Source organism: Pelodiscus sinensis, chromosome 2 (assembly GCF_052426305.1).
Source record: "Pelodiscus sinensis isolate ZL-2025 chromosome 2, ASM5242630v1, whole genome shotgun sequence".
NCBI lineage: Eukaryota > Metazoa > Chordata > Testudines > Trionychidae > Pelodiscus > Pelodiscus sinensis.
The window spans coordinates 80425558-80450379 of record NC_143053.1 but is presented as its reverse complement, the minus strand read 5'-3'; the positions used below and the strand labels follow the sequence as shown (position 1 = coordinate 80450379).

The following is a 24822-nucleotide window of genomic DNA, read 5'->3' as shown; positions in this document are numbered from 1 at the left end:
TATATCAGCAAGGTGTAAGTCAGGACTGATACCACTGAAACCAATGGAGTTACATTAGCACAGATTCATTATTTCCACTCGGGGCTGATCTATATACAGCTTTTTTCTACCAGTCTAACTAAATATATCAATGCAAGTGAAACTGTGTTAAACTAATATGTATGGGGCTACATGAAAGGTTGAACTAAATGTATTTTTAAACTGAGTTTTGTGGAGTTAAATTAATATTTACTGTATTAAATCTGCGAGGAAACAATGTGTACAAAATGTCATCCTTGGATATTCCTGGGCTGTAGAGGCAAGTTTCTGAAATTAGACTATCATATAAGTTTCTTGATCATGACTGCTAGTTACTTGTATTCCCCACATATGCACAATTGGCTGGTTTGTCTGTGTAATTTTTTCTGGAAATAACTGTCCTTGAACACATCTGCTTGAAGTCAAGTTGGCTTACCCTTCTGTTTATTTAAAAACCTAGTGCAGAGAAAAGTGTTGCATAAATCTATTAATACTCATAGTATTGAAAATAATAGGTGCTGAATTTATTTCCATCTCCCTTGCCATTTATAGGTTAGATCCTGGTATTTTAATGTGGACATAATGCCCATTAAGGATAACGGGAGTTTTGCCAGAATAAGTGATTAAAGATAAAAATTCAACATATTCTCATACATCTAAATATAATAATGTCTTCTATATTAGTTTAGTCTATATAATTTTAATTGAAATAATTATTATCCCAGATATTCAACTTCATATGACAACTTTTAACACGGTTAATTGTAACCATCTTTTATCATAAAGCTTTCTGTAGGTTTTTTTCCTTATTATTCAGAATGTTGGTGTTCCTTATTAATAAAAAGGCAATTTATTATTACTAGTGATAGGGTAACATAATAACAACTGCCAAAAGAGAACAATATGAAAGGTGGATATTATTTGTATTATAAACGGCTTGGTTCTTGCAGCCTGATTAAATTAAAAGGATAAAAATTGGTACTGATTGAATGAAATGGAAATTACTATATTCATGTATGAATCTGCCTATAATACATATGTTTGCATGCACACAAATATATGAACTACTTAACTATAATATAAAGTTATGTAAATGAAACCACTAACACTACTAAGAGGAAGTTTACAGTTGCTTTTTAAGAGGTGAGTCAGCTGTGAGATCTTATCTGTGAATAACTGTCTTGATGTGGATGTTAATTGCTTGGATGGAAACTACCTTTTCAGTCTTTCTCAGGGCTTTGAGTTTATCTCTGCTAACTCCTCTTTGCAGAGTCCATGAGGATTCAATCAGAGTTGTTGCTGCTAGGGATACAGGGAGTCTGAGACCCTGTAAATCTATGAGAGCAGAAGCATTTGGGGTCTTGAACTTTATCAGGTTTGAATGTGTGATTGTGAAAGTAAAGAGCAGAAAAACGACAGCACTCAGTAAATCAAACCCAAAGAAAATCAGTTATGTCAAAAGCCTGAGCAAAACAGACTTGGGCAAAAGCACAGTTTGCAAAGCAAAGGAGTGAGACTTATTTTTAATCTCTCTTAGTCTCCTTGTGCCTCCTAGAAAGCAGCCTCTCTTTCCCCTTTTTGTCACTACTCAAATTACTGTATCTTGCTAAATGGCCTGTATTTCTGGAATCAGTAAAAAAAATAGAAGAGTATAGACTTGATTTGCCATCCACTCTATCAGTTGTATGTCAATTCATCATGCCAGCACAATAACTAATTTAACAGAAAAAACCAGCAAGCAAATGGTCTGGTAGCACTTTATAGTCTAACAAAACAGAGCAGTGACACAGGTCCCAAGATTTTAACCACTTCGGTGCCCAGGTAATGAAAATCCATGATGGCAGTTTTCTATGTGCATTTCGTCCTGCTCCCAGACAGTCTTAACCTTTTTCCATTCAAGTACAGTGGCAATATAAGAATTTTATCAAGATAAGATAGAAGGGTCACATTAGAAAATGTAAAATTGATGGGGAATAAACTAAATCATATTAGTTTTTGTACCATCTTTAATAAAAATGTTTCAATTATGTATGCAAGCAAATAAGTAGAACTGATCCAACTATTTCCTATGAATTCATTACTAATTGAGTCTTTGTTTTGGTAGTGAATCATTAGTGAATCAATCATGATTTTCCTCAAATGTATTAATTACTCATAAGTATTGAATAGTCTGGGTGAATTGTTTTCAGTCCATAGTTATTAGAAACCTCCTACTAACTCATGTGGTTTGGTGGCTCACTGAAATCATGCGGTATTGTTTTTGTTCTCTGAATGGATTACAAACATTCTAAAGACAGGGTTCGTGTACAACAAATAACACACTTCTGGTGTTAATTTGGGATTATCTGTTTCAAGATTTGCAAATATTTTGGTGAATACCCAGCAGTTGTACAAATACCTATGAACAACAAATACTTTTGTCCACGTGATTTTATTTTTATTTACTTGTATTGTATAACTACTGACCCACACCCATTGGAATCAAGGCCCTGGTCTAGGTGCTATACAAACACAGAGGAAGCCAGAGTCTGTGTCATAAAGAGCTTGCACTGTCCAAATCACAATGATTTGAACTCCGCACTTTTATTCACAAACATTTCTGTGTCCTTGTATTCGACTGTTTGCTACACATGAGGAAGATTTTGTAAATTTGTTGCTAACAAGTACAAAAAGTTAACTGGACCAGTATTACAGTTTACATTAGTGATAATTGGAATTAAATCTGGACTTCCCTAGGTGGGGCTCAGAACACAGGGTCACAATGGCACATTCAGTATTCCCTGGGCTATTTTCCAGGCCTTTACAGGAACACAGAAGGATTTTATTAATGAGGGCAAAGATTAATTTGTATTGTAGGGAAGGTAAGAGAGAAAAGTTTCGCTACCAATACAAGAAGGATACATCTAAACTGAAGTCAATCAGCTGACATGAGCCACATTTTCTATAGTCTAATGTCTGGTAAGTCAAACCAGCCTATGTATAATGGAAATGTCAGCCTTTGTAGGGATACCATAATTTTTCTCAAGCCATAGTCCTATCATAAAGACTTGATTTAATCTTCTTAATAAATGTTATAGCAGTGATCAAAGCACATACATTGAATACATTATTCAGAGAAATTATAGGCATGTAATTAAAGGTTTGTTGTGAGATATTAATCTGACCAACAGGTTCTCAGCCATGATTGCGTGTCCAAAATATCTGGATTTTTTTATATGTAAGAGATTTAGTTACTCTTTCATGGCAAAGAGAGGTAAGCATTATTTAGAAATCTATAAAATGTATTCTGAACTTTTAAACCTGGAGTCTCTTATATATGATGTGATTGTTTTAATTTTCCATTCCAGACTCAAAATATCTTTCACTTACAGACCTGCTCAAAACTCAGAATTTCCATTGTGTAAAAAATTGTACTATTTTAAAATGTCCTGTCATGCTGAACTAGAACAAGAATGCACAATTTTCCAATTTTCTGTAAAACAAAATTTGCAAAAATCTTTTGTTTCAAAAGTTTGTTTTAATGAAATCTAAACATTTATTTTTTTTTATTTTTACTTTTTAATGTTATAGTATTATATATTTTAAATACAAAATACATTTCTAACTGATAATTTGTTTTGAAATGAAACACTGAAGTATTTTTATTCTCAAAATGTTGAAACAATGTTTCAGCTTCAGAATGCTTCATTTTGGGCTTCTCCTCTTCACCAAATGCATAATGTTGTGGAAATGGGCTATGTCTCTGATAGATCTCTAGATTTTGACAAATTGGCATTTTCCAATGGTGGGGAAAACATTACACTGGAAAATGTTCAACCTGCCATATTAATTTAGTACTTTTCCTGATAAGAGAAATAGAAATAAAAGCTCCTGTAATTATTCTTTAGCAGTTTCTACAAAGAAACGATGTTGTTGTTTTTGTGATGTGTAATAATTACAGAAAGTTGTTTTCACTTGTTTTGAAGCTATTTCTTATTAGAGGTGTTGAGAGAGAGAGAATGATGCCTACATGACCTTTTAGTTTGGATAAAACTATTAGCTTGTCAATAAGTATAATTAAGGTGTGATTGGCATTTACTGTGTTTTGGTATCTACTTCTATTACATGAATAATAATTTGCGGTGTAAAGATCTTATTCTAGAAAATGGCTTCTGAGAGGGGGAAACATATAATCTCACTGTACTGAATGTAACACCTTCCATAAATTGATCATTTGTATGAGGATTGCAGCTGGCTTTAATAGCTTTAGTATTTTGTGTGTCTTGATATTACTATTGGGCTTTAATCCAGTAAAATGACTGAGACTTAATTATTAGTGGAGAATATTTTAATTCATAAACTGAATGGGGAATTAAAAGGAATGAAATCTGTGGGGGATAAATTAGATGATTGGAGAATGTTATCATTTTCTATTTTAATTAAAAACAATAGGACTATGGAACTGTCTAATTGTGAAGTAATTTATTTCATAGAAGACCTTTTTCTCTAATGTGAAGTTTGTTGTAACTAGATTAGCTGTTTGCGCATAGCATTGCAGTGAACCAGTTTTGAATGTTCATTCTACTTTATTGTTCATTCTACTTTAATGGAGTTTCATTATAGTTATGTCACTATGGGTCTGATCCTGCAGCATTGGTGTCAATAGAAGTTTTGCCATTGACTTCTGTGGATGCAGGATTGGGCCCTTTCCGATGGTTCCTCTGTTTTACAAAGAGAAACACACAACAAGACTGTACCAAAGTTAACTACTGGCTAGTATTCAAATGGCCAGGGATCAATGGGAGTTTTGGATGCTCAAGGAAAGATGAAAGAAAGGATTGTCTTGTGAGTTGAGTAATAGCCTTGGTCTGGGGAGGCCAATATTCAATTCCCTGCTCTGTCTGTCACAGACTTCCCATGTAAACTTGGGCAAAGCACTATGAGCATGTCTACACTAGGAAATTATTTTGAAATAACTACATTTGACTTAATAACTCTCAATTTTACAAAATCGAAATAGCATGTCCCCACTACAGGGAAGCCTCAAAATTAGTCCAAGGCAGGCTCCATTAATGTCCCAGGAAAGGCTGGGGAGTAATTAGTTCAAATTATTTTGGGGAGTAGTTATTTCAAAATAGTGGCACTAGAACATCCCCACTTCTGCTATTTCAAAATAACCATTTTCAAATTACCACTATTTCCTGAGGACAGGAACAGATTTCAAAATAAGCAGCCGGTTATTTTGAAATAACAGGCTTGGTAGTGTGGATGCTCCGCTTATAAATTCGACATAAGGGGGCGTTATTTCAAAGTAACAGCCTAGAGCAGACCCAGGCTTAGTCTCTGTGTTTCAGTTTCCCATGTTAAAAATGAGGATACTAGTGAAGTTCTATCTATTAGGGGTATTGTGAGAATAAATACTTTAAAGAATATGAGGTACCCAGACACTAATTAACAAGTTGGCGCCTAGGAGAAAATCAGAATTAGGCTTCAAAGGAGCTAAGCATATTTTTACCCCAACAAGAACCCAGCAACTGCATTTTCCCCTTTTATATATAAAATTAGTGGAGTGGAGCAGAGAGATACCAGTAGAAAGTCCATAAACACAAAGAACAAAATATGAATGAAATGTAAAAAAAACAAAGTTCCCCACACCTGAAATACAAAGAAAATAGTGTGTGTCAGCTATTCACTGACACAAAACCAGAAGTAATAATCATCTACCACAAATTCTTTATAGAGATCACAGGACAATAGACTTTCTCGTTTTAAGGCATATACCTTGCATGCTGATATTAGACTCAGTAAAAAAAAAAAAACCTCACAGTCCCACGCAGCAGGTAAACTATTTAACTTGTTCATTTGAACAGCAAGAAAAAAAGCAAAAAGGAAATGAGGTTAAATTAAAATAACTGAAGAATGAAAAGTTAATGTCAGGATCTTTTCAAACATGTAGATTTGTGCTGTAATGTTCATTCCATTCTTACCAGTTATAGTGCTCTGCTTCTCAAGAGCAGCTGCTTCTGCTTCTAGTTCCACAGATAACCAAGGGATATATAAAATACAGGACTATGTAGCACTTTAAAGACTAACAAGATGGTTTATTAGATGGTGAGCTTTCGTGGGCCAGACCCACTTCCTCAGATCAAATAGTGGAAGAAAATAGTCATAACCATATATACTAAAGGATACAATTAAAAAAAAAGTGAACAAAAAAAAGGGATATATCACATCATCAGTATTCGTAATTATACAAAGTCGCTGAAGTCACTGCTGACACAACTGTACCATAAGGGAATGGGATGAAAACCAGAAAAGGCAGGAGTGTGAGACGGAGATGTACAGTATTTGTGCAGGTCTCCAAGGGTTGTGTAGCCTTAATCCCCCTGCCCCAAGCACAGGAGATATTTCTCTCGGAGTTAATGTTACAATAAGCCATATCTCTGCAGAATCATAAAGATCAGGAAGGACATTAATCTCCCTCCATTAAAGCCAGTTATTTAACTATATTTATGTCACTGGCAAAATACTAATTAATTCAGAGCTAGTAGGATCAGGCATTAGCATTTTGCATAAGGACCAGCCTTACCTAATTTGCATTTTTAACTGAATGGCCATTGGAAAAAGGCTTTTTCTTTCCCAACAATACAGCAGTGATCAAAAGATTCCCATTTTGTTTTCAGAACACTAAGGGAAGAAAAATTGCTCAGGTTTCAGAATGACTCAAGGATGGAGAAGCCATGGCTGAGCCTGGGCATTGAGGGAGAGGCTTATTGAGTGTTTCTGACTCACTGCAAAGTACAGGACCTTCATATTGAACCTTGCTAATCCCAGCTGGCTTCTGAGGGCTGAAAAACTACTTGTAGGTGTATATCACTCTGCTGAGCAGCAAGGCACCTGTGGCCATGAGGCAGATACTCCCACCAGCGACTTGGGAAGATTTATCTACACTTCCCTGGAAGTTAGAGTTGTATGTTAGGGGTCATCATGGGGAATTTCCTGTACATTGTGGCCCTGATTCAGAAAAATACTTGAAGTACATCTTAATCTTTAAACAGCTGTCTAGGGTTGCTTCAGTGGGTCTGTTCATCTGCACATGCTTCAGTGCTTTGCTGAATCTGGGCCTATACTCATCCCCAAAGTGATGCTCTATATAGGGAGGCTGTTTTTGTTGCTGCATCATGTGTGTGGTATGGGCTTCCCCAGTGGAGAAAAAGTGTGCAAGGGCCATGTAGTTGGAATCATGTGTATTAGGCAGATATTGAGAATTATACCACAAAGAAATTCACCATTTATTTATTTGTTTATTTTAATTTATTTATCTTTTTTTACAAAATTAGCTTGCTGCAATATACGAGAAATTTATGATCACATGGACTGACAACTCTGAGGGAGACACCACGGAAAAAAGATCTGTGAGTGGTCTGTTGTGAGCAGAGGGTGCAGCTAAGAGAAAGCCAGTGAAGAGACCAGACTGGGAGTTTATTGGAAAAGGCTGTGGAAAGTTAGGGTTTCCTAGGCTGGGAGCCCATAGTAGTGGGTGGATATGTTCCTTCTTTCCTGCCACCCCATGAGGAAGTATACAAAAGGAAGAGGAGAAAGATTAGAGCAGAGGGAAGGGCTGAAGACAAGGTATAAAGAGTAGCTCTTAAGAGGAAAGGCTGTATCCAGTGCAAGACTCTGGATGGAAGATTTGGTTTTAGGTTTACATTGGTCTTCGAGCTGAATTGCAGAAGTGGTGGATTTTGGGATTTATCTGGAGTCCTAAGTGACCTTGCAGTGACCGAACAGAAATGGGAGCCAGTGAATAACCGACATTAAGGGGAAGCTTAGGCAAAGGCAGGGTCTCATGTCAGATTTGAGATTTAACCGTTACAGTTTTATTGAAAACCAATATGATAGCCTCTGGAGTGTGGTCTCAAAGTGCTGAAGGAATGAAAGCTGATGGCAAATTGAACATAAAACCTTTATTTTCATTGACTTTCACGAAGGAAGGACTAGTCCCAGGAGCGGCCTAAGGCAGGCTGCGGCAGCTGGTACCCCAGGCGGAATGCACGATCGGCGCCCCTGCCTGCATGGCCATCAATGCAATGACATCATCCTCAGGCACCCCGGACACCCATGACGTCATCATCGGGCACCATTGAAGGTGGCACCCTAGGCGATGGCCGTCACGGGCCGCCCCTGACTAGTCCCTTACATTTTCCAAAATGTGAAGAGTTTAGGCTTTTGTTGCGGATTTATCATCCACAAAGACAAAGCTGTAACCAACCTTTCATACAACTGATTTGAAAAAACACCAAGACGGGGTTATAGTTGCTTCCTAGATTGTGTTAAAAAAAATCTGTGTTATAAAACAAAAAAATCCCCCTCCTTTGGAAACGGCCACTCCATTTGACAAGAGATTTTGAAACTGGACAATAGTTAGGTAGCAATGCTAACATAATAATCACTTTTTAAAAGTTGTGCCCAGAATAGAAAAATTAGCACACTGAGAATGCATCTACACAGGAGGGCTTAACTTGAAATAAGCTACACAAATTGAGGTACATCAATTGTGCAGTTTATTTCAAAACAGGAAGCGCTACATAGCACTTATTCTGAAACAGAGCACTTTTCTTCCAATGTCCCTTACTCCTCGTACAATCAGGATTACAGGAGTTGAAGAAGTCCTCCAGCTTGACAGTATTTCGACATTATTTCAAAATAACTGCCTGCTGTGTAGACGTGGACTAAGTTATTTCAAAATCATGTTGCTGTGTGTACATACCCTTAGACAAGGTGTTTAAAACTGTGTGTCTGTGCTGCAATCACCAGCCTGACCTTGCATGCCATGGGCTCCATTCAGCATTTTTAACACACTCCTGATTTAGCAAAAGTCCTTGATTTCAATGTGATCTCTGGGTGTGCAAAGGCTGCTGGAAGTGAACTCTCACCATTGTAATAGTTTTGTTAAGTCCCAACTCCTGGAGCCAACTGATGACATGACAATCAACTTCAAAAAAATAAAGTTTTGCTTTCCTTGTGTCTTATTTCTCAGGGAGAAAAGCTTGAAAAGTGTCCAGCCGGCCCGGGAGAGGTTTGGAAACCAGAGGGCAAAGAAAACAATAACTTATCTGTGTACTATAAAAGGTCGGTGATCTAAAAGGCTCCCCAATTCTCTTCCCAGAGAAACCTCTCCCACCTCCGAAAGAAAAGTAAGAGAGGAGTTTCCACGGAGAGAAAAAAACTCCCTCTCCTAACACAGCCTGTTTCGGTTCTGTAAGCGGGTGCGTTGTTTGCGGAGCCCGGGCTGAAGCGTCTCTGTGGAAATCACCCAAAAGCCCCAGTCGCCGCGACTGTTGGGGGGGGGGGGCACCCACGCACAACGGGACCCCGCGGAGCAGCTCGCTCCAGATCAGCGCTGGAGCTGGATGGTGTGACCGGAGCCCAAGCGCCCGCAAAGAACCCGGAGCAGCAAGAGACCGGAGCCAGCCTGCAGCCAAAACCTCGCTCCGTTCCAAGCTGCCCCGGGAGAGGGGGGGGGGGGGGACACGGGACACGACATGGGATGCTCCCTCCCCCTCTGCACCAAATATCCCAAAGCCCTCGCGTCCTGCCGCAGATGCCTCGCCAGCCACCTCTCGCTGCACGGTTTTTTTTTTTTTTAAAACACATTGAAAAATTACATGGGGGGAGGGAGGGAGGACGCCCACTCCTAGTGCTGGAATCCAGCGGGGTCAGCCCTTGGGCTATAGACTGAGAGACGTTTGTCTTTCTAGCTACTCATCGGGGAAGGCAAAAATCTTAAGAAGGGAAGGCGATCGGGGTCCAATCCTACTTGCCTCTGCCAAGTCCAGCCAAGCAAACCTTGGTTCCTAGCCGCTGATTCGCTCCTCCTGCCTGTCACCGAGTTAAATGTTGCACAGTGTGGAGAAGAACATCGATCGTTAAACGGGAGGATTTGTACTTTCTCTTGTCCTGTCTGTGGCGTGTCTGCTTAGGTTAAATGTTCGAGCTTAGATTAGATTTAGGTTTTCACTTTTACATCTGGACTGGATGGATTTTTAAAGGGAAGGAGGACTGGGGGAGGGAGGGAAGATCTACGCAACAGCCTGAACGTTCACCGTTTCTGTCGCCCTAATCAATCAGTCTGGTGTAATGTCACTGTAGTTTGAGAGGGGAAATACTTCCTATCATTGGCTGGCCTTGATAACGTATTTTAAAGGCGCTTGGATAAGAGACATAGGGGGGAATTGCACAGCACGTAGCCTTTAATAATTCCTCGGTTTATCAATCTGGCCTATATTTACCAGCAAGTTATAAAGCACTTTAAGTTACATAAACACAACGTGGAAAAGAAGACATGTCAGCCTTTGATAGCGACCAAAATGACCTTTACTAAAGCCCGATTTAATTAATGCGCATTCTGACACTCAACAAGGTGGGGAGACGCTGTACTTCGCTGGCCGCAAACGTGGGCTTTGTGTTAATGGTCAGTAGAGTAAATGGGCTATGTCTGCTTATTTAATAAAACATATGGCAATCGCCTGCCTCTGCTTAGCCTGAAAAGTTCAGGCAGAACAATTTTCAGGGAACTGGGGATATTTAATATCAAGGCAAATTTACAAAGGGTTACACATGATCTTCGCTGGACAGAAGATCCGACTTGTATGACACTAAATCCAGTGTTTGTGAGAAACAAGCGGAAAGCTCGCAATACACGCTAACAGCTGGATGTGAAAGGAAGTGAGCTCCTGAACCTGTGCGAAAGAGAGATGCATAACTGAGCGGTAGACAGACATAGCACACGAATTGTTATGGTCTTCAAAGCTGTCTTTTTCGTTCCTTCGCTCTCTGTTTTAAAGGCAATGCCTCTGTCAAACGAGAGGGTTGCACTTACATATGATGGTTCACTGCAGAGTGAAGCGAATTATAACAACCCCAGAAAGCCGTCTCGCCTCCTCTCCCTCAATTAACTTTATTGAATGACTGAATGAAAATGGGAGATGGCTGTAGCTCGGCCAAAATAAACCTCCCGATTCCACGGAGAGCGCTACAGGAGGGAAAAGCCAGTCGCCCCCGTTCGTGTTAAGTTAAAGAAATCCACAAGGACTCTTTTCTTCACCCAAGTTTAATCGGCCACAAAGCCTTTCCGGGGGATTTTAATCGGAGTGATCGAAATGAACCGGAACAATGTAATTGCCGATATATCGGAATGGCTACTATATATTTCAGCAACTCTTCCCCCTTCTGCCATCCCAACACGGTTAGCACTGCCCACTTCCCCCCCTTCCCCGTTTCCATCCCAGTTTTTTCTTTCCGTCAGTGGCAAGTAAAACATGCAGGCGAGGACCAGAGTTTAACGCCGCTAGGAACGAATCAAAGCCGATTTCGCGGAGTCAGAAATGGGATCGGGCCGGGAAGGTGGCAATTTAAAACCCAACCATTTAAACCAACGCGTGGTTAGTGGTTTTGGGAACACAACTGAAACGAAAAGGGGGAAATCATTGCCTAGAATACAGTACTGTACACCGGGATTTCTTATCGAAGCCCATTGGAGAAAATAGAATGAAATTTGTAGCCCGGCTATAAAGTAAACAGACAGCTAATCAGTGATGAAAAAGTTTTGGAGTCTGGACTGGAGTGTAAAATGCAGGTCACCTTCGAGCCATTAGAGCCAGATCTCTGCTAATGTGTGTCACCTCCTGCCCACGCCTCCCGTTTTTTCTCGGGTCGGAGTAGGAGACACGTAAGTGACTCTTACATGCCCGTTTAGGCATTTCCTTGTCTACCCCTGTGGAAAGGCATCGCAGATGCGCTACGTGAGGCTAGAGAGCAGCACTATTTGGCGAGCACAACATGTATTTAAGCAAGAAACTATTGTAAATTTGGGGAGGAAAAAGTCCCCGACTAATTCGAAATTTCCGCTAAGTGAAACCTCAGTCCCACATGATCTCAACCTGGATGCCACTTTATGTCCCGCCGTTCTACTTTCTGGTTTGCCTGGTCAAGGAACCGCTAGAGAATGTGAACGAAAAATGCTGTTTAAAGGCGATTGCTTCCACCCGCTCTAACCCTAACAACCATCCCGTAACGAAAGGATCGTTGTATGTAGACCATTATACCTACTGATCGTCCGCTTGGGCTCTCTTCCTTTAGCAAATATAAACATTTGTGGGTCACGGAAGTTAAGTAAATTGGGAGCCCTACATTCAAGAGAATGAACCAGTTTCCAGATCTCTGTGCCTACTGTTACATTGTTTAACTCGCATCACGAAATAAGGGGAAGAGGGATCTAACACTTTGACGGGAGGAGCAGTATTAGCCAGGCAAACGTGAGCTGGATCTCTCGCAATTCAGCTGAGAAATTGGAAGGTTTCCCCCCGAAAAGGGGTTATTTTTCTCCTCAAGAAAGTCTCCTTCCATACCCACTCCCAAAGCACCGCAGTGAAACTCAAAGCCGGCCACGCGCGCTCCCAAGCAAACCTTACAGCCAATACTTTATCCCCAGCCGTGTATAAACTGTTCGCTTCCCACTCACCCTGCCCGGGAAAAAACCCCTACCCAAGATAAACACTCTCTATCAGCAGGTTTTTGAATGGTGTCTGTCGGAACAAATAGTTTCTGATGCTCTAAGCTGGGAGACAGGCTTCATCCAGCCCCCCTCCCCTTCCCCCAGATGACTCCCTGTCTGTACAAACTGATGATGACAGATATCCAGCGGATAACCTCTGGGGAACGAAGTTATTTTAATTTCCAGTCACTTTCCCGCTAAGGACCATATCAGTTTGTACACGGCTGAGATAAGAGAAAGAGTCAGAAGGAAAGGGACGAAAAACGGAGCCCTACCGGCAGGAGTGGACGGAGTGGCTGCTCAGAGCCTGCCTTTGATTTTACCTGAGTCCTACAACGCTTCAAGGAGAGCGTTGAAGTCCCCGGGGAAAAGCCTTTGGGGGGACCTTTTGGGGGCTGTTCACCTGCTTTCTTAATGTGAGCGTGAGGCAAACGGCGCGTGGCTCACACACACAAAAAGCCACACGGCAGGCCCATGACCTAGATGAAGCCTCAGTCTGTAAAAAAGAAACAACTGCAGCGCCCTTCACACTTTAAAGGGGATTCCCTACAATCTGGGGTCTCGCAGGGGGAGGGGGACTGTGGGAAATGAAAATCACCGATGAAATAGGCTTTTAGTGAAAAAACTCCACCTGCATTGTCTGTTTCTGGCCGGGGAGCAGAGCGCGCTGGCTGCTTAGGTAGAAAACGCCTCGGACAAAGGGCAAAGGGGTGTGCTGGCAGTGCGTTGTTGCGAGCGTGCCACTTCGGGATTAGTCACTGACCCCCCTGGCTGAGCACTGCCTAGCACTGCTGTCTCGGGAGATCGCTTCCTGACCTCTGTCTCCCCCCGCATGCAGCGCGCAGCCCCTTTCGCCTCGTCTGCCTCTCACGCCAGCGCTGGCAGGAGCGGCGCGTCTGCCCTGGGACTCGCGCAGGGACTGGCACCCCTCCGGAGCGCACTGTTTGTTTAGGGCTCACTGAATCCAATCAGGACGTGCTGGCTGCAGTTTTCCGGCAGGGCTGCGAGAGGCGCCTCCTCTCTCCTTTTTATAACATGAGCCGCTCGCAGGAGCCGCAGGACTCGAGTTTGCCGCTCTCCGCTCACTGGATTACAGCCCGCTGAGCCCCGAGTGAGGAAGCCAATGCCAAGCGATCGCCAGAGGTTTGCTGACTGATTTTGCTCCCTCTCGTACCTCTTGATTTAAGGCACCACCCGGGCTCGCGGAGGGCTCTGGCGGGGCAGGAGGAGTCGCTCTGGACAAACTTCTGCTCCCTTTCCTGGAAGCCTTATCTGTCCGCCCCTTATCTCCCAGTTATCTTGCAAAGAGAGAGACGCATTTTGCGCCTATCTGCAAGGGGGTTTGTGTGCTGGGATTGCTGGTCATTGTGGTTATCTTAAGAGCCCCGAGGAGGTTTGGGACGCTCGGAGAAGGAGACTTGCGCGCCCCACTGTTATTGCTGGAGCGGCTGACACTTCCCCCTTCTCCAGACTCTTTCGCTTTCTCTCCTTCTACTCCAAGGACTTGGCACCGGGCTGGGGGAGGGGGAGGAAGGGGTGTGGGGGGCTCCCGACCGCAGTGTGATCTCTGCCTGGTCCCCAGAGCTCAGTGGGCGTTCGCTGCCTGTGGATCGGTGCCCTTCCCAAGGTGCGCTCCTGCTGGGCTTGGACTTGCAACTCCAGAGGCCCCGAGTAACCGGCGCGGGCTGGCACCAGCTTCCCGGTGCCCTGCTGAGATCGCCCCTCCTGGGTGGGCTTGGGCTCCCTCCTCCTCTTGGGTGACCTTTTGTCTGAAGCGCAGGGGAAGGCGCGTCTTGATGCCGCGCCGCGTGTGTGTTTCCCCCGGGCTAGAACGAGCCGTGCCCGGGCCATTGCTAATTGTGTTCCCCGTGGAAGGAATTCCGGTGACTCACGCAGCGGCACAGGAGGAAGGGGCGCGTGGGTAGCCCACAAGAAACGCCTCGCTCCCCCCTGCGGCTCTTCATTTGCCATCTGCGGCCCGAGATAAGGTGGGAAAGTCCAGCCTGGAGCCAGGGTCCCTACCCGCTGCTGGGGGTTGGCCCCCTGCTAGCGCGCCCTGCTCGGAGGCTGCCGGGCGGGGCGGCGGGGGGGGGAGGGTTGCGGGGTGTTAATGACCTTTGCTGTCTGAGCCGCCTCCCGCCGGGAGCCGTCCAGGCGACAGCGCTTAGAGCGGCCCCCAGCCCCCCAGCGGGGCGCAGCCCAGAGGGACGCGCTGGGGCCTGGTTGTTAACTTGCTGTGTTTTGTCTCTTCTCCTTTGTGCCCCCCCCCCCCCAGAGCATAGCCGGGGACCTGGATGGCCCTGACTGAGGGCGGCTGGTGCGTGGTGAAGCGGTGCGGCGCGGACGCTGGCGACTCCCCCTGCCCCTTCCCCGCCAGGGAGCCGGGCCCCTCTCCTCCTTCGCCGTCGTCCTCCTGCTGCTCCCCGGCCGAGCGCGGCTCCTCCAAGACGCCGCAGCAGGAGCCCGAAGCGACCCGGCCGCCGCCTCCCGCCGAGGGCAGGTCCCTGCTCGGCCCCTACGTGCACTTCGGAGCCCCCCACGCCTCCAGCCTGCCCAGCTGGGAGGACATCCTGCTCTTCGCGGATTTAGACCAGACCAACAAGCTGCTCTGGTCCAGCCGCGGCTCCAAGCTGAGCCCCTACGGCGCCGAGCAGCCCGAGGAGATGTACCAGACCCTGGCCATCTCGGCCAGCCAAGGCCCGCCCGCCCCCTACGATGGCTCCGCCGGCAGCTTCATGCACTCCACGACCAGCTCCCCGGTCTACGTGCCCACCACGCGCGTGGGCTCCATGCTGCCCAGCCTCCCCTACCTCCAAGGCAGCGGGGCCGCCCAGCCCAGCCACCCGGGCAGCAGCCACTCGGGCTGGCCCCAGCCGGCCTCGGAGAGCCCCTCGTACAGCAACGGCAGCGGCTCGCACCCCTCGGGCCGCTTCCCCTACTCCCCCAGCCCGCCCATGGCCAACGGGGCCTCCCGAGAGCCCGGGGGCTACAGCAGCAGCCTCAACGCCAGGGACCAGTACAACCCGCTGGGCCGGCCTCTGAACGGATCTTACCCCGGCCACTACCCCTCCTACGTGGGGCCCCAGCTCGCCCCGGCCTGGCCCACGGGACCCTTTGAGAACTCCATGCTCCACTGTCTGCAGAGCCGGGCCACCCCCATCCCCGTGCGGGCTCCCAGCGCAGGTAAGAGCGCAGCGCCCCGGTGCCAGGCCTCGCCACCGGCTTGGGCTGGCGGAGGGGCAGGCAAAGCTCCCGACAGATACCGCGGGCTGGGGAGACCGGAGGGGGGGGGGGGAGATTTCCCTGCAAGAGGAGGCGGCATTTGTATGTGGGGCCGACCTGTGTTTTTTCTGCTGCAATGCTGGCGCTGTGGTTGTGGAGATGGGTGGACAGGGGAGGAAGTGAGAGGGAAGCAGATGGCAACTTCAGTCTAATTATTAGGCCTTGGTTGTTGTGTTGTCTCCGTTGAGGGGGAGGCTTCGAGCAGGACGGTGGAGTAAATGTTAAGATCCTGGCGTGTGTGTGTGTGTGAGTGAGTGAGAGATACTGACGTGTGTGCAGCCTTTTTTTATTAGCACAAACCTATTCTTTGGCTGAATATGCCTGCAGTTTGGTAAATAGGGATCCTACCAGATCTCTGATCTTCAGGTGTTTCTTAAGTTTCTTTCTCCTGAGTTGTGAGCAGGAACAGGGGTTTTGAAGTACCACTGGAAGTATTGTGAGACCCCCATTCTTTGGGTGATTTTGAATGGCGTGGCTTTGGTGATGTGGTTGGCAGGGGGCCGGTAATGCAAACGCAATAAACAGCACTGCCTTGTTTTCTGTAATTAAAAAAATATGGCCTTCGTGAGAAGAATTTTAATCAATTTTGTAAGCCTGGTCTTTTAAATTTAATTTAATTTTTTAAAGAAAAGAATCGGTTAATGTATGTCACTTCCAAATGTGTGTCTATACCCGTGCTTCCCCCATATTAACATAATTCGATTAAGAGAGAGTGAAAAATGCAGTGTAAATTGCGTCTTCTCTTCGAAACCAACGATTCTGGCAAATTAACAGAGACTTGTTCAATGGATTTTTGTGGTTTCCAAAAGACACACGCAGTGTTCGCAAGTTTTATATTAAAATCAATGGACATTTGTATTAAAAAAACGCTGACACAAGCAGGCCCCGGTAGAGAAATTGACTGATGTCAGCGTCTTTTTAGAGAAAGAAACTTTATGAAATTAACCGTAGGGCTGATTTTTTGGTTAGGGCATTCTCTTCAGACCGAATATAATTTTGCGTTTGCTTTTGCCTATCAAACTAATAATAAATACTTCATGAACGTGGATTCAGTAGGATTTCCCTTGGGTCTATCTCCTGTTCTTTAGATTTTTAAAAAACAGGAGTTCGATTTGAAAATCTTTTGATTGTTCCATAAACAGTCCTTCTCCGGGACTCCGATACAACATATTTAATGTACAAAAGCTTCAGAGGGGTAGCCGAGTTAGTTTGTAACAGGGAAAACTTTAAAAACAACAATAGACTAGTAGCACCTTATGTTTTGTTAAGTCTTTAAGGTGTTACTAGTCTATTGGTTTTTTTATATGTAATGTAGGCATTTGAAGTCCCACTCTCTTGTATACGAACATGAGACAGAGAGTGAAGATGGTTATTTTTTAGAGGTCGCAGCGAAAGAGCAAAGCAGAAAACTCTTCTCGCTTGCAACACGGACGCTGAATGGCAAAGCTTTCAAAGTTAAAGACAACCGTCCTGGATCAAATCTGCAAGGAAGGAGCCATTCATTTGCTTAAGAAGAGGGATATGGGAATCGAAAGTCTCATAGACTAGCAAGGGGCGGAAAGGGAAAAGGCTCATGAATAGATTTGAAGAGGAAGGAAGGAATGGGAAGCCCTAGTCTACACAGCAAGAAATTAAGGAAGGAGGGTTAGCGCTGCGAGGAAGGGCGAGCGGGCACATTTCTGAGCTTGGATCTGTTGCTGGATCACTGCTTCTCCTTCGCAAATATCCGATACACTCTCCTCATGTATTCCGCCAGGAACGCATTTTTTTGTTTCTTTTGCACAGTGTTCAGACGAGTAAATTGGTGGTATATCCCGCCCCGATCTCTCAGCCCGGTCTCTGGGGAAACGTGATAATATATTAAGCGTGACATGTGCCGGGAAAGTCTTTTACGGTGTACAATTGAATGTTGCTAACTCTGTGCCCCTGGCCACACACTTTTCTGGAGATGAGTTGGTGACCATGTGACCGAAAAGGTGTGGGGATGCGCAAGGTGGTGGGGGGAGTTATTGGCTGCTGAAGATAAAGAGACTTCAAAGCTGGGTTAAGGTCTTACTGTGAAAGAAATAAGAGCCCCAGGAACGATTCAGCTTAGGACCAAGCAAAGCGTGTATATCCCAACCACAAACCACAGGTGTCCTGTCAATCGCCACACTTCAAAATCTCTCCCCCCCCCCCCCCACCACTAACCAGGCTTAGACTAAATTCGGGGTAGAATGCAACCTATCTATAATGTTTGTGGGTGAGGAGGGACTATCATTTTCACTGGACCACTTCTGTGGTGAGAGAGACAGAGCTCTTCCTCGGATCTGAGTTAAGGATGACTTTATAGCTCCAACGCTTGTCTCTCTCAACCAATAGCAGTTGGGCCAATGAAATATATCACCTCACCGACCTTGTCTCGCTAAGATCCTGGGACCACCGGGTACAACTACATTGCACAATACTATCTCAGCACAACTTCTGTATGGTGTCCCCCTTTCCATTACTTTAAGAGGATGTCAAGCTCTAGGATAAAGTCTCAGACGGATAGCCCTGTTAGTTGGAAATTTAATAAAAACAAAGAGCAGTTCTGTGGCACCTTAGGGACTAACAAATGTATGAGACATCATGAGCTTTCGTGGGTAAAACCCACTTCATCAGATGAAAATGGGCAGATTAAGTGGGTTTACCCAGGAAAGCTCATATATTTGTTAGTCTCTAAGGTTCCACAGGACTGCTGGTTTTTTAAAAAAAATCTAGTATATTCTTGATGTAACATTAAAGTAGAGGCGAATATGCCAGGTAGAGCCCTCCCTAAATTGAAGTTCTCTACAATATCCCTTTAGTACAAATGCTCGTTTATTTAAGAGTTCTCTATAAAGCATACCTAAAAGTTCCAGTTTGCAGCTTTAATATCCCCATTGACATATAATAAAATATACTATAATAATTATGACAGTCAATTTACTGTAGTACAATCATTATAAACGGGTATCACTAATACAACTTATAATGTCTACTACAGATTTCTGTTGGTCTCCTAATATTATTCCAGACATGCTCCTTTGTTCTTGTTGAAAACTCAAAGGAGGGAAATTAGTTTGTTGGAGAGGAAAATAATGGGTTTAGGGAGATTTACACAAAGTTTAAAAATAAAACAAACAAATCTTTCTACTGTTTCTAACACATTACTTCTGACTAATGATAAATGTAGTTTTTTGTTTCTGCCAGTTAGACTCCTATATTTAAAACAAATCCCAGTGTACATATTTTTTCAAATAATATCAACTCTCGCCACATAAATAGAATGTCTGCAATCAAGCTCTTTTTTAAATGTAAGGCATAAATATTACAGAATTCTTATAACTTAATGGAATCAGAAGTCTCAACAGAATGACAGAATTCTCATATCTTGTAAGAGAGTTCCTACTTTTTACTGAATAATTAAAGCTATAGTCTTTTATTATAGTTATAAATATATATCTACCATGAATGAAGGACAAACTATTCTATGGGCTGGAGAAATACTACCTCTGTAGAATTTCTTTCCATAGGCATGAAGGTAACAGTTTAAAACACACAGTTGGGAAAAATAACTGTTTAACTCCAGTGTCCTTGAAGCCTTAAGCATTTTACTGATTACAGTATTCAAAGGCGGGTTTTAGTGCAAAGATTAATAAATCTTAGTGATGTGTTAAGAGTTACAAGCTGACTGTAATTTGAACTGTGGTCTCTGGACTCTGCAATATTCTGATTTCATTTTAACTTGCAATTTTTGTAAATGAGGGGAGGAGGAAAAAATGGGAAGGAAAGGGAATACAATTTCTTTCTAGCCAAAGTTCATTTACCATCCTCAAACAGTTATATCAAATGCTTATTTGACATTTACAAGATCTCTTTCACTTTGGAACATAAAGCTAATAAATGAAACATAAAAAAGTAATCTCACCACTAACAAAAGCAGGTAGAACAGGGCATTAGAAGGGGCCAAGAATCAATTATGAAGCTACCCTTTGTACCAATGGCTTCATCTTCTCTTACAGGAAAAAAGTGATATAGAAGTAAAATATTTGAAATGATCTCTGTACAATATATGTGAGAATATAAATATTTAATTGATCTTTATTTTTGAGTATGGAGAGATGATTCAGATAAAAGAATATAAAGGTATTTCCAGGCCAAAGTGTTTGCTTGTTATAGTTGAAATTTATTTATTCTTTGCCTAACTGGTATATCTTTATTAACTGTTTAGTAGCTATTAGGGCCCTGTGATAAAATGTTAAGTATTTTCCCACTTTGTATAAGTGTTAAAGTTTCTTCCCCCTTCACCAAGTCAAATTATTGTCTGAACTACACAGACTTAGTAAAATCCAGTTAGCACGCACTTTCTTTGTATTGAATTTTGAATAAGTTGTAAAGTATTTTTTCAGTAAGAATCTGAAAGGATCAAACACTTTTGCTTAGTCATAAATGAGAATTATTTGTCAAAAAATAATGTCACTTCCAATCTGCAATTATTACAGCTCGATTTCCAAGTAGACTTTGAAACGTGGGCATTTTTGCCACGCATTTAACAGTTTTTGAAATCCCCCCATATTGATTCTGAGTAACGATACCTATGTCCTGTGTAAATGCCTTTTAATGTATCGCTTCATTCTATATAATACAATCAATACACAATGTAAAGAACATGGGGACGAGTTCTGGTTGCAAATACTATTCTATTCAGTGGAGGCACGCAAAATAATGTTCTATGAAATCCACATACATTCGGTCCGACTAAAACGAAACTTGGTATCTCACCGTGTGATTTTCAGTCTCACTTTTTACGCGATTGCATTTTAACTGACCTAGCAGAGCAGCCGACTCTGCCGTTTTCACTGCGGCAAAATTCTCGTTCAGCCTGAGAAGGATCTGGCCCGTAGGAGGGAAAAATCCTTCCTCTTTGGGTGGCCGTTTATTTATATTTGCTAAGAATTAAAATGCTCCTCTTCGGTGTCTCTCTGTCGGTAGAAGGTTTGTCCCGCGTTCTCACGTGAGGAGCGCGGGTATCAAGGCCATTTGGGTTCAAAAACTCCTCACCGGCGCTGTGTCGAACAGCTGAGCTAACTGGCGAGAGATCCGAATTCTCCGCAGCGCGGTGTTGTGACTGGCGCTAAGGGGCCGTAACCTGGGGCTGTAATGATCGCGGGAAAGCCCCTGCGGGACAAAGATGGCAAATGGGCCGCTTTCTTTCGCCTGTTTTGCTGCGCCCGGAGAGCCGGGAGCAGAGCGCACAGAGGGACGCAGGTTGGGGTGGGGGTGCGCGGCGGGGTCTCTCGGTTCACTCCGGATTCGCAGGACTTTTTCCCACGCGCGGGGCTTTGCAAAGGGCTCTCATGAGGATGAGTCAAAGGGGCATGGGCAAGCCAGCTCTGCTCCTCTGCCCCCTCCTCCCGCGCTTTCGCTGCTAACGCGCCTGCCTTTGTCTGTGTCCCCCCCATCAGACCTGCTGGAAGATCTGTCCGAGAGCCGAGAATGTGTGAACTGCGGCTCCATTCAGACCCCCCTGTGGAGAAGGGACGGCACCGGCAACTATCTGTGCAACGCCTGCGGGCTGTACACCAAAATGAACGGCCTAAGCAGGCCCCTCATCAAACCCCAGAAGCGAGTGGTGAGTGAGCCAGCGCCTGTCCTCATTCCAGCCTCAGAAACTGGAGTCACACCTTTTTCAGTGTGAACAGTAGCGCTGCCAACATTACAGGCCTTGAAATGTCCCCCTAGGGATTGACCCTGCCGTTTTAGTTCTCACAAAGTGCCTTTTAGTTCCTTCTGCCCTCTCACACATTGCCGGATTCAGCCAGCAGTGTAGGTAGGGTTCAGTCCTGCTCCCGCTGAACTCAAGAGCAAAAATCCTATTGACCCAACTAAGCAATCTCTGGCCTTCAATGCCCACAGCTTCCAGTGGAACCAGCACCTTAAAGGCTCAGGTTTAGGGCCATCCTGCCCTGAGGGGCAGAAATTAATTTGTTTAACCCTGCAGAAATGCTGCTTTAACATGAGTGAAGATGCAAGCTAATGTGGGAGAGGATGTTTTTTTTAAATGAATAAACCCCCCTTCAAAGAAGCAAAACAGACTTCTAACAACATACACTGAAAATACCAGTTTTTTTGCAATGATGAAACTTGTTTGTCCAGGGGGCTACCTTATTTGCAAAGAGCTCATTTTTTTGCCAATATTTTTGTTTATAAAATTCAAGGAAAACCAATTGTTTAAATCAGATAAAAGCTTTTGTTTTGTTTTGCTCCTAAAATGAACCATAATTTGTCAAAAAAATGCACATTAAAAACCAGGGAGGAACAAACACTACAAACCAGAACCCCATTCAGCACTGGCACTAAAGAGGGAAGGAGAAAATGGAACAAGAAGGAACCATCTCTAATAAATCAGAGTTGAGGATAGAAAAGAAAGAGAATTCTCTTTTTGATAATTGCCATTAGTGGGCAAGTTATAATCAATAACATTGACATAATCCAAACTGGTGTTTGGACCCCAGTGTGAAAAAAAAGACAGTGTAACAAAATTGATCACGCTTTAAAACACTTTCAGTCACATCAGCGGCTGAAGTTCCTTCATATTTCTACTGTATAAAAAGAAATTTTATCATCAGCTCCAATACCTGGAAGAAAACCATACTAAACAAGCTTTTAAAAGCCACATTTTCTTTATCATGTCAACAGTCATCTTGCAGAGTGCCCTTAAACCAAAGAATTCCTTAAGTCAAAAGTTAATCACTTTTGGATAATTTCTTAACTGGTTATTTAGCAAATTTTATTAAGTATGGTGTAATCTAATTAACAGAAACAAATGCAGCACACATGAGGCCATATCCTCAGCTGTTGTAAATGATTATAGCATTCCTAACTTTTAAGGCATGGAACAGATACACCCGAGCTAAAGGGCCTGGTCCATGGCATTTCTGGTTTAATTTTTTTTTTTTTTTTTTTTGCATAGAACATAATAAATTGCAGCAATTTCAATCTGACACCTCAATGAAATAAATGCTTTACAGTTTTCTATGAAACATATAGTAATCTATTCTAAATAAGTATGCCCAAATTATATATTATGTATGATTGTATATTCATACATCTGGAAGTATATAATAAAAATGGTTTTAAGATGATAAGCATATTTTGGCCCTTATCCTACTGTTACTGAAGTCAGTGGTAAAACTCCTGCAACAGGAAAGCCAAGATTTTTTATTTCATTTTAGTGCCAAAACTTTTTGAAAGTTAAATAGTTTTTTAGATAAATTAGATGTTATTTACAACCATGATGCAGACAATTATAGAACACAGAGACTATAAAATATATTGAGACTTACACCAATTTTCATGGAAACAAAAAGAAAAGAAAAAATTGTAATAAGATCCAACTATGTACATATTGGAAAACGCAGCATATACATTGGGGCCAAATCCTATTTACATTGTACACATGCAGCGCTATTGCTTTCAACAGTAATTTTGCTTTAGGAAAGAAAGGAAAATTTGAAAGCAGCGTGTATCTTTTTCTTTTATTAATATGACAAATTCTATTTCAGTATTAATTGTTTGCTACAATACTTTTAGTATTGCCTTAAATTGGTATATAATATAATGCCTGTGTTTCAGCCTGTACTACAGCGTGGCGATTATATTACCTTCAGTATTCAACCAGATCCAAATTAGATCCAAAGTACCCAGTCAAAGCAATTATATTGATTTTATTATTCTCTCTTTGTAAGTGTAGTGTAAAATTATAGCTGAATACTTAGTGATATGAATAGATAAAATTCAAGATTCTTGACTATAGCTCTGAAAAATACTTACCATTCTGAAAACAATTTTTTGTTTTCTGTATGGCAGGTGTGGTACCAAAGGTCAACAGATATGTTGCACAAACTAGCAGTAAATGACACAAATGGAAAGGGCGTGTGCCTAAGAAATTAGCTCTTATTGTGGACTCTTTATTTATGGCTGTGATGGGATGAATGCAATGCACTGAAACTGTCTGTTCTATGCAAATTGTTACAGCCTGCAAACATGGCTAGTCTCTGATTTTTTGACATTGCAATACTTTGTAAAATAATAGATTTATTATGTAGCTTAAATTCCTTGCTTGTGATGAATGTGAAAGAGAGCGCTTGTTACAGGAACTTTTATAGCCCATTCACCTTCATTTCACATGTTTATGAGGACTGGCTTCACTTATGATATATAGTCTGCAGTCATAAAGCTCTTTGTTATATGGTTATTTCTGATATAAGGTTGCTTCATCTTGGCTCCAAACTCCACTGAAGAGTGTCATAAATGGCTTGTTTATAATATGGACCTTGCTGTCATACACCAATTTATTGACTTCGTAGAACATTCACACACAGAGAGAGTGAGAGAGCACTCTTCTCCAAGCTATGTTCCATGTTGTTTTTCACTTTGTGATAAATACATGTTTACAAAAATTACGCTGTTTGTTGTACATATTAAATCCTTTTGATATCTGTTCCATGTTCCTTTTCCATGTCAAAACAAAAGTTTTCAGCTGTCAGCCCTTCAGGTGAAGTTAGTTTGTGAGAACCATGCTGTCTTTTTGCTTTAAACAGAGTCCCTGCCATTCGGGAATGTTCATTTTTCACAACTGTTGGGCTGGGTCATTAAAAGATTCAGTTTCTTCTCAGACCAATTTAAGGCAATATACTTAAAAGTAGGCAATTTAAGGCAACACAAAAAAGTGCCTTGAAAACCATTACTTTATAGTAGTACATTATGAAAAGAGAGAGCGTGCTTTGAAAGCTACATGGCAGAGACATGTTCACTGCCCAGTTTTCATTGTGATGGAAATCTGGTGAAAAACTTTGCAGCTGCCTTTCATATCCAAGCTATCAAAGGAAGTGAAGAGATCCCATTGTCTGAACACACAACTGGTGATCAGCAACTCTTTAGTTCTAATTTTGCCTCCCTAGAATTGGGAAAACCTCATTATC

General features: G+C 42.8%; 1 protein-coding gene across 2 annotated transcripts in view; it reads left to right on the top strand.

Annotated features, from left to right (window-relative positions):
* The first annotated feature begins 13312 nt into the window (after positions 1 to 13312).
* The window catches only part of GATA6 (GATA binding protein 6), a 31826-nt gene continuing 20316 nt past the window's right edge, over positions 13313 to 24822 (top strand). Inside the window, exons 1-3 of one of the 2 annotated variants that reach the window (XM_006139059.5) lie at positions 13313 to 13696; positions 14829 to 15736; positions 21304 to 21470. In XM_006139059.5, coding sequence (XP_006139121.1) covers positions 14848 to 15736; positions 21304 to 21470 — 1056 coding nt within the window. In that variant the 5' untranslated portion in view covers positions 13313 to 13696; positions 14829 to 14847. Of the gene's footprint in view, positions 13697 to 13726; positions 14542 to 14828; positions 15737 to 21303; positions 21471 to 24822 lie in introns of those variants that run through there. The other variant, XM_006139060.5, reaches the window with a different exon arrangement.